At 38.7% G+C, this 18,899-nt stretch overlaps 1 protein-coding gene across 1 annotated transcript in view; it reads right to left on the bottom strand.

Moving 5' to 3' along the window:
• OTOGL (otogelin like) overlaps window positions 1–15,783 on the bottom strand; it is a 97,895-nt gene extending 82,112 nt beyond the window's left edge. The window contains 10 exon segments of the mRNA XM_075090822.1: window positions 350–456; window positions 1,055–1,185; window positions 3,950–4,155; window positions 5,352–5,473; window positions 8,707–8,861; window positions 9,560–9,658; window positions 11,350–11,410; window positions 13,509–13,557; window positions 14,653–14,692; window positions 15,705–15,783. Of these exon segments, the coding sequence (XP_074946923.1) occupies window positions 350–456; window positions 1,055–1,185; window positions 3,950–4,155; window positions 5,352–5,473; window positions 8,707–8,861; window positions 9,560–9,658; window positions 11,350–11,410; window positions 13,509–13,557; window positions 14,653–14,692; window positions 15,705–15,783 (1,049 nt within the window).
• Between the last annotated feature and the right edge of the window lie 3,116 nt (window positions 15,784–18,899).

Genomic DNA, 18,899 nt, shown 5'->3' on the forward strand with positions numbered 1-18,899 from the left:
TAGTATCATCTCCATGTATTTTTTATTCAGGACATCTAGATAGAGCTTTCAGGTTTTTGTGATTAGCAGCTCCTCTTTTGTCATGCTTCTCCATGGATTTCTCTTCTATGTATTTGCCTAATATATATTTGAATCCATGTAAACCTTTAACAATCAAAATATCCCTTGGTAGGCTGGTTCTGTTCCCTTTGTTTCCACACTTAAATCACCCACTGAGAAACCCCATCTTTTTTGCTTTGAACTTGGTTCCTCCTAACTTCCCTCAATGCTGCTCAGTTCTGGTCTCAAATGAAGCAGTCACCATTCATTTCATGCATCAAAAATAAATACATAAGAACCCCAGTCTTACCTGCAAAGATCATTCATACAGCTAGAAATATAAGAATACGGATCTATGCTTTCATGACAGCTGAGGAAAGGAAACTGTAGCAATATTTGGCACTTGAAGAATATGTCCTGCGCATAAAAGAGAATCAGTAAACAATTTTTAGCAAATACTTTCTTAACAAGCACACTTCTTTTTAGCTTTGTTTCCCTAATCTAAGGTCCTTTATATCGCCATCAAAAATTGAGAATCTCACAGTCTCACTTTATTATTATGTCTCCTTTATTATTCTTCCTAAAATTTGTTCTCTCTGCCTAGGTTGGCTTGATTGCATGCTGCTCCTAAACCACCAGGGATGAGTGTGAAATGACAAAAAATAGTGTTTTGTGTCAATGCAGGAGCTGAGCATGTTACTTTTGCAGTATTTCACAATTTCCAAAATAGTGAGGTGTAAGATGCCAGGACTGGAAACTGAACCCAGGTCTAACACAGAAATGAAGAGCTGTGCCACTTGGCACATCCTGTCTGAGCCTTTGTACTTTTAAGCTAAACATCTGAAGATCTTCAGACATTCCCTAGCAACAGTCCTGATCTGAATCTTCCCTTTGTCAAAGCCTCAATGCATTTAAGGCTTTTTTCAACATGGTGTAAATTGCTAGATTCTTGTACAATCACTAGGCAGTGAAGATTAAGAAAAAAATATATATATATAAAACATGATTAATTTACCTCAGTGGATTCTGCATCAGCTGAGCACGGACTGGAAAAATCTGAGGCAGTAGGTATACAAGTTACATCATCTGAGGTTTGCACAGCCCAGCTATTTGCAAATTCAGCGATGTCTTCTCTATATTCACCAACTGCATGAAAACATTGGAAGAACATCCAGGAAAAATAAAATGTCAACACAAACAAAAAAGACAACTTGGAAATTTCTGGTAGTTTTTCAATGTGTTCTGTACCTCAGTTACAGATGTGTTCAGAGTATGGGTGGTGTAGAAAAATGTTACTTTTTTATTTTCAGGTAGTATCTTATACTACATTTAAATGAAAAGATTTAAAAAATATATGACAAGGTGCTGGTTGGGATATTTTTTAAGTGCAACCGCTGACAATTTTGTAACAAATATACAAATAAGGACAACCATCATGCATGGAATACTTAAGAAAAAATACATTTCCTTAAAACAATTTAAGGCTTTCACCATGTTTCACAAAGGTCTGTTAGCACTATTATCTCCCTCCTTTTCCCTTGCTGCAGAAGAGCCCTACAACAAACACACCGCTACATGCCCCATTCTCCTCACAGAATGAGCATGGGAGAATTAATGAACAAGATGCATGACTGGAAGTCATGGCAACAGGCTGAGGAAGACAGACAAACATACAAGAAGGTTGGCAGTAAAGAAACAGACCCAAAATTTCCATGTTTTTGCAGCAGGAACTAAATATTACATTTTCTCTGTGTTCTTACGTATGTCAAAAAGGGTATATTGCCTTCACCTTGAAGAACCTTATGGTAATTGGTATCTATGCTACGGTTATTTATATCTATGCAGGGTTAGGAGATAGGAAATGTAAATGAAATCAGCTACAGTTTTTTTCATGGAGCTATACTATCCAAAACTTAATTTAACTTCTTCTAGCACAAGATGTACAGTTTGTCACTCTTCAATGTGGAAAGCCCCAAAGCACACTAATCAGATATTTGTACTTCAATCTCCACAAATAAACAAAGATCCTAACCACCAGTCTATTTTACTTAAGAGCCAGAGAGACTTAAAACATTTCTTCCTCTCTGACAGAATAGTTCTTTAGGCAGAGAACCCTTCCCAAACATAAAAATCTGGGTTTTGATCTAGAGGTGAACCTGTTAACATAACTCTGCTTCTGCAAAAGAATTAAAAATATTTTATTTACATTTCAACATGGCTTGAAAAAAATTTCTAAGTCCTAAAAAAATGCCACAAAATAAATTCACGTCCTTGAAACAGTTCTATACACAGATACAGCCTTGTATATTAAAGCAATACAAAGATGCCATTAAAGATGAAGATAAGGAAACAGAAAAGGGGTTTGTTTTTAAACTGTGCTTTGAAATGGAGTATTACATGCCTCTCAGCAACTTATTTATTTGGGGCACTGCAAATAGAGAGCATTCAGATTCTGGAAGACTTAGGATGGATGTAAGAGCTTTCCTTACACTACTGGGGGAAGTACTTCAGCTGGGGGAGATGACTCATCATCCCAAATGATTTATAAGATTTGGAAACACTTAGGAAAATGTTGCGGTTTAGAAGTAATTTGAATTATCAGTCTGGTCTTGTAAAGAATCAAAACTTCATGCTTTGTATTTGCACAGAGTCAAGGCACCATGTTATACAGCTGGTTAAAGGTTAAAATGATTCATAGCGCTCTCTAAAGTACACTACAGTAATATTATAATTTCTGATAAAGAAAAATGCTAGAAGAAATTATGATGGTGAAGAAATGTAGCTCTGGAAATGAAGAAAGCTAAGAGCTGGAAGTCTTTTATAACAGATAATAAAATTAAAGATACCGAAATTACTATTTTTTAGAGATCATGTGAATTCATTATCTCCTCCAAACTCCATTTTTGTCCATTATTACAGATCACCAGTTTTAACTAGGTATTAAATATACTCTGGTGTGCAGAAGCTAATGTGTGAAATGGAACTTACTGCCCTCACGGCAGAAGAGGTGTGAGAAGTTTATATTGGGCAGATTTTTAAAGACAATACAAAGGTAGATACACTGCATCTTCCTTCACTTAGAAAGTCAAAAAGCTCTTCCATCAACTGTAAAAAATGGGGGGAAAGAGAGAAAGGAAAAAAGTTACAGTGAGATAACTTTTGTGACTTAAGAATATGCAGGGCCATGGGACTAGATTCTCTCAGCAGTTAATGGTAACAGTAAAACAGTCCTATCTTTGTTTCTATCAGAGACGGAGAAAAATATTCCTCATATTCTCAAGCTTTTTTTTTTTCTCCACATTAGTTGCAAGTAGGACAAAAGTCCTTATAGAGTATTCCCTACAGAGACTACAGAATATTCTACCAATTTAGCAAGTCATCTCTGCCTCAGATGCAGAATTGGGCAACTCCTCATCCTACAGGGTAGGTGCAGGAACATAATACACCATACCAACAAAGAGATATAAGAAACTCCCTGGCAACAGCTTTAAAATTTACATATGTCAACTAGCATTTCTATGATGCTTATATAAACAAATGATTCTAGATGGTGCTTTTTCCAAATATTAATATTTTGACTGTTCTCTCCTTCTCCCTCTATCCTTAAACATAGAGAAAAACCACAAGCATTTGTTTATCTATTTATTATTTGAAGGCACTTTCATCAGCTAAGATAAACATACCCCAAGTGCTTTGCTAAGCAAGAAAAGGCTTAAACATACATATAAATACTTCCTTGAACCGAGACTTTTCCCTTAGCATATTTAATGATGAGGGAAAGTAGAGCAGATATTCTATTTTCTACTGAAATAACTGAAACAGGACTATGCCTTTTTACAGTACTATATTTAAAGTGAACACAGAAGCTGTTCACACAAGGTAAGGGTGTATTTCTAAGCTATTTACTTACTATTTTGCAGTATCAAGTCGTCATATTTATTGCCATTAAAATTTCCACAAAGGCCACAAGGTTTTCCTTTATGATCTTCTGTCAGCTTAATATAAATACCAGAGTTTCCATCCCAAGCAAGAGAAAAGCCAAAGGTAGTCTTCACCAGAATATAGTCAGCCAGTCTCTCAAGGAAAGCATTTCCAACTGTCTGAGGCAATATTAATCTGGAAAAATAAACAGCCTGCTTCAAAGATCTCAGATGACATGAGGTTAGTGCTAGAAAAATACCACATAAAACATCACCTTCTAACTCACTAAGCCCTTTTCCCCAGGTTTATACAGTCACTTCCATTCATTTCTTCATCATGTTTTTACTATCTTTTCTTCTCTTTACTTCTCTATATGGACCATCAAAAATTAATGCTTTTCTGCTGTATACCTATCAGCTGTACCAATTATAAGCCTGAAAGAATAGTGAAACTCCATTTTCAAAGCCCAGCATGGGCACATTGAGGAATACATGACTTCATGACCATGCTGCATTGCACAAGGAGCTATGTGACACTATGACCCATCAGCAGCCCTTCCGGGCACAGGGTCCTCACTGTGTTATACATCTGCAAATGGAGGAACTTACAGTACAGAAAATACTATTGACCAAAATACTGTATATTTTCCTCCTTTGGCCAAAGACCACTGGACAATAATGTTACAGTACAGACCTAATCCTAATCTTCCAAAATTGCTTCTGTTGGGATTAACAGCATCACTGTAGCTATCAGTCTCAGATGCTAACAGCTATTGCATTACAAAGGGGATGGTGAGAACACCTTAACAACTATTTGAAGTTTTCTATACTTCATCAACCAGTGAAACACACTTACGATAGCCTTGGACTCATCTTTTTACTTATGAAAAAAACAACTGGTAAATTTGGGAGTTTGATGTACTGCAGAGACGTTTTGTGGAGTTTTTGCACCAAAGGGGCAAAGGGGACTTAAGATCTTTGATTCAACTAATTCACAGTTTGCTAGAAGAAGATGATGTCTTACAGCAAATATAGCTACCAAGAATAAATAATGACTGCCTTGTTCAAAATGGTATCAGGATGCACCAAGGATTAGCTAGAACTGATGGAGACTTTGTCTGTACAAAGTAGGGATGGGTAATCATTAGGTTACAGCTGAGAAGTTCAACACAAGGTTCATGTGGGGAGTGCATGATGTCCTCATTCAGGTATTACATCAGCACCATTACATCTCCTCACACAAGAGCTCTATCAGCCCCCATACAGAACAGCGAGGGATCGGTAAATACATGTATCAAATTATTTTCTCTGGCTGGTGTAAAAGAAATCAATTTCCCAAATGCCACACTATCTTTTTGCAACAAAATGTTAAAACCCATTTAGAACGCTTACCTTATTCCTTCTTTTCTTACTTCATGTCCTGAAATAATTATTTCTTCTTGGTTTGAAAAAAATAAGCTGATGGACCTCTGACAAGTATATACCGAACCGTAACAGTGAGGACTGTTATGAACCTTAGAGGGGAAAAATACACACACAATCAGAATAAATGTTTGTTCTTGATAATTTCACACAATTTTTCGTAAACTCATATATGATATTTTACATTTCTATGCACCAATCACTGAAAGAGCTTTACAAATAATACTTAGAACATTAAAAAATCATAATTACAAAGATATGCAAAACTAGAAGTTCACGCTACCCAATACTACTGAGAAATACAGGTACAGCAATTGTTTAATAGAACAAAGCATCACAATATTGTGGTTTAAATACTGGATGAATTACCTATGTATTTTATGTAGATGAACTTCAGAGACACTGCAGTGTCTTATAACTTATAGGCTTATAACTGCCAATATAGGAGCTTGTTATTTGCAGTGAGGATACACCCCTATTGCTCTGTTTCTAGAGGTCTGATCTACAAGAGGGGACTACAAACCAATAGAAAACCTCAGAGTAATACCAGCATTCTCCATGCCAGCTCAGCCTGGCACCCAGCTGAACTACAATATGCCTTCATGAACCATTCAGGATTTGTTGAGATTTTGGAGTGTTCCCATGTATTACTGCAGGCATCTAACTTACACGGATCTGTTAAAAGCTGTTTCACACTGGCTTTCCAGCCCTGCTAATGGAGAAGGACAGGCTTTTCTGAAGTCTGCCTCTCCCCATTATACCTATATAGCAAAGTGAGCCAGAGTATTAGTTTGAACCATATATCAGCTTCCCTAGTTTGAAAACAGCAATGCAAATACAAGTTTCAGTCAGTCAGAGAGAGATTTGCAAAACTGTGCCTCAGATATTGGCAATGTGTGACTTCCACGACTGCCCACTACTAGAGAGAGGTGTTAAACAGATCTCAGGCGCATGCTTCCAGAAATGAAGACCATGCAAGTCCTATTGCAGCATGTCAACAGTTGTATGGCAGTGAAGCAGATCTCACATTAAAAAATGAGTAATCAGACCTCTGAACAGGCACGATAAGCCAGCACTCTTTGTTTTTACAGTTTGGCAAAAAGGAGAATACCCCTGAAGTCAGACTTCCTTTGCATTCCCAGCCTTCATTGTGGCAGAGCACAACTTCTGCAGGATGGTCCTTTTCCCCAGAGACCACACGGCTTTCGTGGGCCAGGGCGCACTCTCAGGACTTGAAAACTTTGGGTTCAGATTTACTCTGATGATAGGGATATAGGTCTCCAACGTTTTGTGCATATATTCTAACCAGTCAACTGCTACAGTTCTGAATTACACTCACATAGTCTAAGTGAGTTTTAAGCACATACCTACTCCAAAAGCTTGAGCAAAGCTTCAACAGCTTTCATTAATCTTAGTGGGGCTGAGCCACCCAAACCTGTGGGATACACTAGACTACACTGCGTCAAAAGCCTGTGAGCTGATTTTAGACACCACTGAGGAGACAGGGGAATGGGTTTTGAATCTTAGATATCTATCATTAGCTAAATAAAAATGTAAACAGAGTTTAGTTAGCTCAAATATGACTCTAGACTCATATGACTATGAGTGTGTGTTACTATTCGCTGAGGATGGGAGTTGCATTACCAATTTACTTGGCAGTGCTGTGAAGCTAAATCGATTAGTAACTAGGAAACATTTTGCCAGCATAGTAATGGAGGCTGTAAAAGTAAGGAGAGCTATCATTTTTGTAGAAAAGCTCTGTTGGTAAACACATGCAGTTTTAACACGTACTCAAATTAATCTTCCTAAATGGACACTTAATCCTGGAAGTAAAAACCGGTTAGTGTTTCTTTGAGTGAAATAAACCAAACCAGGAAAAGCATTAGAGATTTTACATGTATAAAGAAAATCATAATTAAAGACATCATAAATGTTACTAGTGCAAACCTGGCCCAAGACAGAAATATAATCAAGGAAAATCAAAATAATTTTTCTGGTTTTTTCTCCGCTAGAGACATGGATTATTAAAGCCAGAGGACCATAATGTGAGGATTTGGCAAGTATCTTGGCTCTGTTTTGCCCAGTCTGTAGTAACAACTGCAGTGCTTCAACATTACTTATGACTTTTCTGAGTAAACTTTTTCAGTATTTAGCAAAACATGGCGTTTGTTCCAGCAGTTGAATGGTAGCTTCTCTCTTTCCAGAGCAACTGGAATCCACTGAAATATTGATTCTAGATTTTAATATAATCTTGGGCTTTGCTACAGCATTTTCTAAAAAATCCTAAAAGATCATAGCCACACACAGAATCCAAAGAATTAAAATGAAATCATGGAAGGCAGGTGTAACAACATGTCTATAACCTGAGTGAATAGAAATGGCAGTTTTAATGGCAGATTTATCTTCACTAGATGCTATTATCTGAGGGGAGAGGAGGTCATGTGTTTATAAATGAAAACTAGTCCTTGCAGCAGAAATCAGCATCTAGGTCTGCCCTTGGCCCTGCAAGTACTGTGACTACCAGGGCTCAGAATTAGGACACCTTTTGTCCCATCTCCCCTGCACAATCAGCACCAAATCCCAATCATTGTGTAAAAAGCCACATAATGAGCTCATACCCTCTCCCCGCAGTAACCAACAGCCTGATAAATAGGGCATCTCCCTTCAAAGAAGGTATAGGTTTGAACTCTCCCTGACCCAAAGTCATCAAGTATGGATACTCAGCAACTTGACAAAATTACTAAAAAGAATGCCTTCCATACCTAGGCCAAGATGAAGGCTTTTGAGCTATTAATCTTTTCTGCATGACGTAGAGGTAATCCAAAATTAGAATGCAAATCCCCAGAGGGAACAGAGTTTTCCATGGACCAGGGACGTGGCTCCCCATACTGTGACGATGGCCGTGAATCAGGGCACAGTACACTCTGGTGCCCCGCTATCAGGCAGGTGATAGCTGTTTGCACTTTATTCAGCAACTCAGGTTTTTTTACAGTCTGACAGCTGAAGTATATTGAAGTTTCCAAGGTCTGCTTTAAGACCCATTTTTGCTCTCAGAAAGGAGAGATCAAAGATCATTTTTAGGATAGGGGGAGTAGGAAATACTATTTTTAATATACTGATTCTGTTGATTATCATTTCATCAGTGTTTTGAGCCACTGCACAAAGGCTTAGACATTTTCCAGCAGCATAGCCTTATATTTAAGTAAACAATGCAATAGTTTGATCCATTTATTGTCTCTCTACTTATTTCACTTATGATGAAAAGTAAGTCCTGTAATACAGGAACAGTCAGTGTGTTATTTCTAGTGTATGCTCACATACTTACCCAAACAGTGTACTGGGGTTCTGGAGTACTGCAGTCTTTTGCAAAAATATAGGAGCAGTTTCCTGGGAAGTAGTAGTAGATGCCATCAAATGTTTCAAAATTATATTGTCCCCATGATTTGCAAATCCCATATCGGTCCTTACCGGTGTTAGGTACTGGAGACAACACACCAAGTTTACAACATGAACAGTAATAAAAAATTGACAGGTGTCACAGGCATCTACAAAAGTAAGAGCTCAGAAAGGAAATAAGAGCTTATAAAGGAAATACATAGCAAGGACAAAATATAACCTCATTTCTTCAACTTTCAATAAAGTCAGTACTTTTTTTTAATCCTTAGGCTGCAGTTTTAGTCACGTGTGACCATCATAAATTTTGAATTTGCTTTAGTGGAGACCTTTTAATTATAAGTAGAAGCAAGGGATTTAGATCTACTGCAGATCCTGGAAGACAGTTCTTGTTGATCCCTGCACCCAGCAGGTTCTGGAAAACAGTGCTTTGAAATAGTTGGTAATTTTATTTCTGGTAATTCACTGTTTGTTAGAAAAATGCAGTGAGTTTTTGGTTGTTTGGCTAACAATAAAAAAGCTGGCTAGTTACTGATGTACTAGACAGTGATCTATCTGTTATAGTATCTATGTATCGTTACAGCCCGCACATTAAAATGTAGGCATTCCTGACGTTGCTTTATATATATCCCTAACACATATAATTTTAACCCTCTTAGGTACTAAGAGAATGACAGTCATACTACAGAGGAATCATAAATAAGCTGTTAAAGGTATTCATTTAAAAACTTGCACCTTAAATCTTACTTGAAGCTGAAACTTGACTCTTTTGGCCCAAAACTTACCAATTTGGCACCTGCTTCCTTGAGCCTGAAACAACTGACAGTCACAGTCACCTGCATCTGTGCAGGCTGCTCCATTAAGGCACTCCTGAGGACATGAACCTGTAAGCAAGCGTATTAGCTTTTTAGTAGATTATATTGCAAATAGGCTGAGAGAACCTCATTAAATCTGTTTATTGTTAAATCATTAGCAGCTATATTAGCTAAGAAAAATTAACCAACAAGAATCTCCATTTTTAAAAGTATACTTAATCTTATCCTTTGTGTTCCTTGGTTAAAAGAGAAGCAAGGTTCTCTCTCGTTTGGTTTGAGACTTGTAAACTAACAAAGGAGCAAAAGGTCAACCTCCTCCCAGCAAACAAAAGGTCAAGTTCCCATGTAAAGAAACAAAATCCCAGTCCTGTTGGTCTCAAAATACACAGGACACAGATTATTTTAATTGACCAAATTCAGTGCAATTTATACATATGTTCAGCTCCTCCCTCCTAAGCATTACAGCAAAGAGTACATTCAGATTATGAACAGTCCAGAACATATAATTTACAAAGTCAAAACCAATTATAAATAACCTTCCCCCATGCTAAAAAAAGACAGTTAAAAGGTTATTTCTGCTTCAGAGGTGACTGAAGTCAGTGACTTGAGATTCCATGGGAATGGCTTGATTTATGCAATAATTAGTAATTGTTTCCAAAAGCAGTTTCATTAAAGGGTTCTATAGTCTGTTGGGAGGCTAAGACCTCACTGTCATCTACTAACCATTTGTTAGGGTGGCTCCAAATTATAGTTCCCCAAAAGTGGGGAAAAAAAGTAGTTGCAAAGCAATATTTCATCAGGTTTTGCAGATAGTTGCTCTCATTCTTGGTGAAGGTTTAAAACCCTGGATACAAATGCTTACAATCTTGCTGACCAAGATTAAAAAAGCATTGCAAAAAGCAGGAAATAAATGAAATTAACAGGCCCTTCCACTCCCAGTGAAGCCATGGTAAAGCTGCTAGTGGCATTAAACGGTAACAAAATGGGACTTTTACAGTAAAGCATGCACAGAAGTTACCAATGATTAAGACTATCAGCCTTCACTGTGAAAACTCCTTTCCATGCTTATTTTCGAATTTTTTCCACTTAAGAATTGCTTTCCAAATATACACAGATACTCTAAAAATACCAACAAAGCAGAAAATGTTGTTTATAGAACAACACTAATGTGGAAAACATCTTTGTTGTTGTTAGAATTGTGAGCTGTAAAATTACATATATTCATTTACATAGAAAAACATGACAGAAAGCACCTACCCAGGCGTATGTATTTTCCAAGAGGATACCAAAGTTCAGTTGAATACAATGAACTTTTCTGCAAAAGAACTTCTGTAACTTGGACCTGCTTTATGTGTTTGCAAAATGCTTAAAGCCCTCCAGGAGTAGCTGCATACTTATTGCCTGAGCATCCTTGTCCCATTGCATAACCAGTTACACACCTCTCAGACATACTTATGTCCTCTGCCAAGGCCAGAAAAAGTGGCAGAAAACAAAAATTGCAGTGAAACTAAATTTTTTAAAAAATCAAAGTATTGCCTTAGTTAGCTGTTCAGATTTGGTTGTAAGGCATTATTTTGAAAGTACATTTTTTAACAGGAATTTTCCATGATTTAACATGAATAAAAAGACATGGGACAGGGTTTTGTAGGGGACATAATGAGAAGAGCTTCCACAACCCATGGTAACACAGGAGAACTGGTAGGAAGGCAGCATTTTCAGGACCATCCCTCCCTCCTGCGGGTGAGGAGCATGGCACTGACCTCCTGGTGGACTCCGCGTCAAGGCCCCATGAAAGTGTGATTGAGGAGAGGCAGCTTGAATCTGTCAGAGAAACATAAAACATTGGGTTGGGACTTTAAGTACAGAAGAATAATTTGTAGCTCACCCAGCACATGGCACAACCATGGGTGCTGCAGGAGGGATTGGCACCCTGGACCAGCAGGGAAGGCAGTGACTGCAGCAACCAGCACCGTGGGGAGGGGAAGCATGGCTTTTGGTGGGATGGGGAAGGATATGCCTGCCTTGTAGGATCACCGCTGGCCTCCTCTCAATGCCCTCCAGTGCCAGTGAACCAGCAGGGCTCCACCTGGGGAGTTCTGCATTTACATTTGAAAGGAAGAATGAGGGGATGGAAAGCCCTTGTGCTCTTTACACTTTGGTCAAATATCAACAGTTGGGGAGCTTGGAGATGCGACATCCCTCCATTTCCTCTTCTCCCCTAACTCATAATCTGTGTCCTATCATCCCACTGTGGCCACTCCAGCTGCAATGGATTTCATGTCCTCCTTGAGGTCCTGCATATTTGCATTTCAGGTCATCCCAAACAAAAGAGGAGGCAGATCTGGATCTGCTTCCTGTCTTGTTTAGGAACTGGGGAGCATCAGACTATAAGGAAGCCCTGTATCTGACCCAGCGCTCTGCTACTGCAGTTTGTCACGTCACATCATCCCTTCCAAGAGCTGATCCCACTCCAGGCTGAAAGCACTCTGGGGTTTTTGCCCCCACTAGTCTGACTGGAGAGTTTACCAGGGTGAAGTGCTGGGTAGTTAGGTATTTCCCTCTTACATTTATTCATGGCCAGTTTAAACCCTTTTGATTTATAAAGCTTGGCCCTTTTGCTTAAATAGCTCTTCTTCCCCAGGGTTTTTATTTATTCCCTCTCTGATGTACTGTGAGAAAACCCTTCTGTGCTCTCCACAGATGTATACACCAGCCTCCAGCTGCACGACTAAGCAAAACAAATTGTTTAAGTCTTCACTTGTTAAGCTAATTTCTTTCTTCCCTCCTGCCACCAGTCATTCTCCATGTCTGGAGTTAGAACTAATGGATCTTTAAGTGAGTGGCACTGTGCAAGGAAGAGGTTAAGCTAAGTCTCACTAATGCCTCGTACAGTGACATAAAAACTTCCCTTTTCCAACTGGAAACACTTTGTGGGATGCATCCAAGTGCACAATCTGTCTAATATCAACCTGAAACAGACTTCGTTAGATCACTGCCCAGAAAGCCCACACACCAAAACTATTCCTGGTCCCCGTGGCTCATCGCTAGCCAGAGAGGATCCTTTCCCTCCCTGCACAGCAAGACTCATTTCCATTTCCCCTGATAGTTACTCTGAGCTATCCTCCTCAGGAAAGCAGCTTTTGGCCTTTGCTTTATTTCAGGGAGGTATAGCGTCCTTGCTATGACAGCACAGTCCTGCTGAAGGCCCTCTCTCCTGGGACACCATCGCTCCCCAGATCCTGTGTCCCTCAGAGGCTCAATTCACCTTAGCACAGTGTTTCACACCAGCTACCTTCTGACCCAGTCAGGAGACACGTAAACCTCAAAGGGACTGTGAGAAAATCACCCGTGGTTCAGCTGCAGGCTCCCTGCAAGACCCTGAGGAGGGACTGCCGTGGGCTTCATGCCTGCCCCCATTGAACAGGGTCATAACCCTTGCTTGGGCTCCGTAGCCTGAGACACGTACCAGTGGGGGAATGAGATTCCCCCATTTACTATTAAATTTCAGTGCAACTTTGCTGGGATGTAGCGTTGAGGCAGTGGTGGGGCCAGGCAGTGGGAACCAGGGCCAGGCCGGAGCCACCACCGTACCATGTGCAGGAGGGAGCCTGGCTGGCAGCACTGCCACTGTGCCTCCCATCAAACACTAACAGCTTTCCAGGGTGCTCTGTTCGCCCTCACAAAAGACAGAGGCGTTGCGGGTGGTTTTTTTCCATGTTGTGCATCAGTTGGTTTGTCAGGGTCCAGGCACTTTGCTGAGGCGGGGGGTGAGCAGGTAGGGAATAGTTACTCCTCCTCACTGTCCTCCTGTTACCGCAGCCCTTCTCCCCACAAAGGTTCCTTTGTAAGGACAGCAAAGGCCCAGAGCAGAAAAGGGGGAGGGTTTCTCCTCCCTTCTGCTTTTGGAGGTATAACCTACCTCAGCTGTTACGAGATCTCTCTTCTGTCGAGTTGCATTAAACTCGTTTCTGGAAGAAAACAAAAAGGATCTTGTATAAGCAAAGGTCCCTGGAGCAACCTGAATAAGCAGCTCCCCCGAGAGAAGTGTTTCTCTCTGATTACCATCACTTTATCAAAGAGGTCTTTCTCAGGTTAACATTTAAAAAGGTGCTTTTTCTTTTTTTCTCTTTTCGTGGTCTCATTTTACAGAGTTGGGCAGCACTCCGATCTCTGCTTGGACAGGAAAGTACCTGGAGCTTGTAGGGGAGACGTAAATAGGCAAAATAGGCTTACATGACAGGATACAAAATTGTAAAGCAGCTTCATATTTACTTGACTCTGCTGACTCAAGTGAGTGGCTGCGAGTTCCCCCAAGTGTTATTTGGATACACTGTGATGGTACTTTTAATAGCAAGAGATGGATCTCCAGTTGTAGCTGACTTAAATTTGTGATTAAGTTTAGAAGCAAAGGCATCAAACTATAAAATGTACTTAGTTTTATCAACAGTCCAAGATGGCATATAATTTGATGTGCATGTGTGTTCACTAGATGTATTAGAGGTCATTAGATATCCGAAGCTACATTCAACTGGATGCTACCATTGAAATTGATGGCATAGTTCCCATTTAATTCAATGGGATCAGGAACATTCCCTAGTTTGGGTTTTGTTTGGATTTCAGCTTCTACATGAAAACTTGTATTGAAAATGTTTATTTTAAGGCTGTATAGCACTTACTTTTCTGGACTTCACATAGCAGCTAGGATTTTATCATGCAATTAAAACTGTAGAAGGATACTCATTTAATGTATTTTTCCAGTCATGAAATCATGATCTCATCCTGGTTTCATTCCATTATTCCTCTAAGCTTTCTCAAGACCATAGAAGTATCATTTTTCATACGGACTTCCTCCATTTTTCAAACAGAGGACCCATGGCCTTTATGTAAATTCTTTGAAAAGAGTCATAAACATTCTGAAAGTGTGTTTTACATCCAATGTACATGCACATGACATTTTACCTGTCAAGTTCAAGGCTATATTTTACTTTTTAACTTGCACTGCGTCAAACTTATTCATTCTTGTTCTGTATGTAGGGCTTGACAAATAAGGAATTAAAACTTACCTTGAAGTTCTTCTCAAAAGAGAAAGCTTGCAATAAGATCCTGTAGATTAAAAAGTCATCAGGTTAAATATTTTTGCTACAGCCTCACTCTGCATTTGGCAAACAACAGTTTGTCAAGTGTAAAACAACACTATTGAATTTTGTTCTTTACTGATCCTAAGATTTCCAGAACATCTTTACACAAACTTTTGTGTACATCCCTTCCAAGGGATGTAGAACTACATGCTTTGCTTCCTTAGAGTTTGATTCTCTCAAGTACTCATCACCTGCAAGTTTCCATGGTCTCAGTTCTGGTACATGCTACCAGGACAAAAAGCAAAGGGCACACAGTTCTTCAGAGGCTCAGACCAAAACTGATAAAATACAAGAGGTCCTCAGAACTATCCAGAATCAAACTTCTAGGGTGGTTACCTATAATTTCTGAATGTTACTTGTAAAATTCAATTGCAATCCACATAAAATTCAATTGCAATCCACATAAAATACACTAGAGTCCATGCTTGAAAAAAAAAAAAACAAGCAAAACAAACAAAAAACTCCTTTCTCATATTGCCTTAGAAAATTTTGTAACTGCTGCAAGAAATCTACAAGATCCATTTGCATTACATAGAAAATAGGATCATTTCTATAACCAGAAGAGCAATTATTTACCCTAGCATTTTAAAAATGCTTAAACAAACTGCAGGTGCAGTCTGATCAAACAAAATCATACCCCATTGAAAATCATTATACACTTACTCATCTGGCAGTAATGGCAAGAAAGCCAAGAAACTTAAATTTTATTCCTAAATAATTGTTTTGTAACAAATTCAGACATAAAAATGTATCTTTTAAATAAAATAAGAGCTATATTTTAGTTTGTACACCTGTGAGAGAGAATGGCAATATACAGTTTTTTAACCTCTGTTAAAAAACTTTTTCATTTATGAATTCCAGCAAGGGTCAAAAAAATTGCTTTATAATGACAGAAGAATAAGAAGCCTTATTATTAAAATATGTATAAAAATCTTTTTAAAGTTAGTAGTACTACAAAAATAGAATAAAGTTCTTACCTTGCAAAGAGGACAGCAGTGAATGAAGCAAGAATACACTCCACGGTATCATTAAACTGAGCTTTCCCACGATGTTCATTTCAGTATAACTTAGTAATAGGAAATTTATCCAAATAAATGGCCTTGATTACGATGGCATCTTAGAACTATGTATTTCTACAGTGTGTTTAAATCCTTTAAAAGTTAGATGGTTGGATGCATTATTTAAAATAATGCAATGCGAAAAGGAAAAGAAACGGAGGCATCAAGCTTGGTAGGTACATATAGCTTCAGGAGCTTTGCAAGCGTTGCATGCAACTTTCTGGCTGCATATCTCTCATTAGCAATGCATGGTAACTCCTCAGCAGAGCCTGTATTAGTTACACTTTCACTAGACCTGCGAGTATTACTCCTCTGTTGAATTGAATCAGCCCTTTATAACATAGCAGACAATGACACAGAAATGTTGCCATGTCATGATGGTTTGAGAGTTCCTTCCGTCGTCACACACCTTTGTGTGCTGTGAGGCTTGCGCTGAGCACTGCCCTTTACTGCTTATTACAGTGAAATATTTTTGCAAGACCCTGCAATGATGGTACTGTATAAATTCTAAGCAGATAGTTTTAGGCATTAACATATTAATGTTCCTCATCTGTTCTAAAACGAGAGATACAAACTTCCATTAAATAATACACCTGGATTTTTAAGAATATTTTAGTTGCATTTTTGTGTATAGTTTCCTTGTATCACAAAAGAAGGCTTCCCAAAGGATAATTACTTTTTTTTTTTAACAAAACATATTATGAAAATCCCATATTAGCAAAAAGGAGAAAGAAGCGAACAGGGCCAATGGGGTTTGGTTTTAATTTTCATTAAAATATAAAAATACAATTTCACCAAAATTAAAAATGATCACATTTTAAAATAGAAAAATCTTACCTGCTTTACCCTAACATTAACAAAATCATTAAAAAGCACAGCTTTAAAGACACATATAATGCTAATTGAAACTGCTACTACTCATTTTATTTTGCAAAGTGTGTCTTTTGCCTAACCCTCCACTCTTCCTAGGATGTGCTTTGTGAGACCCTCTGAGCATGCTACAGAAGGTGGGTTTGGACCAAAATAAAATTCAGAAGTTGAGGCAACTGAGTAGTTCTGATAAAAAGTTCACCCATCATTTCTTCTAGCCCTTTCCCTTCCCTGCTCCCCAGCTGGACTAGAAGAGAAGGCAAAGGAAAGCACTCCTCCAACCACAAAGACAAAACCCTCTGTCCACACCACAGCCAACAGTACTCATGCAGGTTTGGGATCACTGGTGACCCAAGGATACTTACTGCAAACTGATATACGTTCTAACACTACACTATGTTTGGACTATTTCTTAAGAATTATTTTTATTACTGTTGGATCTGAGAAGCTGACATTCACATAATTTGCATTTCAAGAGGTTTTTTGCTTTGTTTTTACTTCTGAGTAGGTATGGTCTGGTCCCATGGGCTGGCTGCTCATCTGCAGCTGCACTGCATATCCCAGCTTACAGAAGCAGAAGTGCGTTCCTGATCCAAATTAACACACTGATGTAGTCAGACTCACAGTCTGTGAACTATTATGTGGACACCTGTCTTACAGGAGGTGGCAGAGGCTACTCAACATTTCACCCTTTCATAAATGTACTGTTAGAGGATGACACCTTAGATTGCTCCAAACTGAGATGAACCCAAGCATTAGGGCTTCCAAATTCCATTATCAGTCTCCATGTTATCTTACTTTCAAGTTAAATCTGGATTAGAAACTGTTTCAAACTCTTCTGAGAAATCTGAGCTGGGATTCTTCCCTTCCTCGAGGCCATATTTCACATCATGCTTCACAAATAAATCTTTTCATTCATAAAAATGAGCTCTTTTGGTTTAACAAAAACTATAAAAAATAGCCCTTTTTTAAAACATTTTTTCTATAGCAAAATTGAGGGAATATTTGGTGCATGTTAGTATTTCACAATTGTTTAACTTCTAATATTTAAAAAGTAGGCCAAGCCTCATCAGCTGCAAAGGGACTTTGTAGGAGTTAGAGCAAGAGGTTTCATTAGGTGTGGGTAACTCTGCTCAAGGCAGGGTAGGAAACAGCACAGTCCCAAGCCCATGAAAGATCTGAGCTAATAAGGAAAAAGAATTATTCAGCCAAGTACACTGAACTGTAACTCAGAGGATTATATTACGAGAGAGATTTAAAAAATTAATGAAATTATAGCGAAGCAACACCACACATTATCTACACAAGTAGTATAGTTTGCACAGATTGGGACTTCTGAAAAAATTGAATGGAAAAAATGCATTAGAAAATAATCACTTTTGTAAGAGAATAAACACAGCACAGAACACACTGGTCCATAGTTAAAAAACATTAGCGTTACATTTTCAAGTTACAGGTTTTTCTTTTAAAAAAAAAAAATTTAAACATTTAAATGTTAATATATCTGTATATTACAGTTAAAATTAATTTGCCTCACATTTTCCAATATGGCACGTGAAAGGTCTTAAGTTTATATACAGGTTACACAGTTTACCAGGATTATAAACAATGGGTGAGAAAATAACCGGCTCCAGTGCCACAGGTACAAGGTTGCCCTGGTTTGGAACCAGATCCACTGTTGTCATTAACAAAACATGGTACTTTTTAAAGCTCACCCTCCAGCCTTCTACTGAACTGGTATTTCCAACAAAGAATTCAAGTGAGGCTGCATTTTCTTGCGTGCACCTGATCTTCCTAAGGATTAGCACCAGTGAAACTAATGAAAGAGCTGGACGATATGAAGTTAGGGGCGCTTCTTTTCCGAGAACCACCTCCACAGCTGCTCAAGAGCCTCGCCAGGGGCTTGGAGATTAAACTGTTACTATTCCTCTGTGGAAGTGTGTCTCTGGCCAGAGCGGATGCTCAATGGCAAGAGCTTGGTTGCCATCCCGGCAGAATCGGGGCACCAGGAAAGGAAATATTTATATGCACAGGTTTTCCCCTTATACCTTCAAACTTCACGGGAGTTATGCTTCCCCAGTGAAGTTAAGCCCTCTAGTGGGTGATCAGTAAGTAACCATTTGGAATAAAAATCTACAGCCACCCAGACAGACACCAGCTCGATTCCATGAACATTCCTCATTTAGAAACCAAGTCTGTGGGGATGACATCACTCTACAGGATTAATGGAACATTTTTATAGGC

Source organism: Phalacrocorax aristotelis, chromosome 1 (genome assembly GCF_949628215.1).
Source record: "Phalacrocorax aristotelis chromosome 1, bGulAri2.1, whole genome shotgun sequence".
In the NCBI taxonomy this organism is placed as follows: Eukaryota; Metazoa; Chordata; class Aves; order Suliformes; family Phalacrocoracidae; genus Phalacrocorax; species Phalacrocorax aristotelis.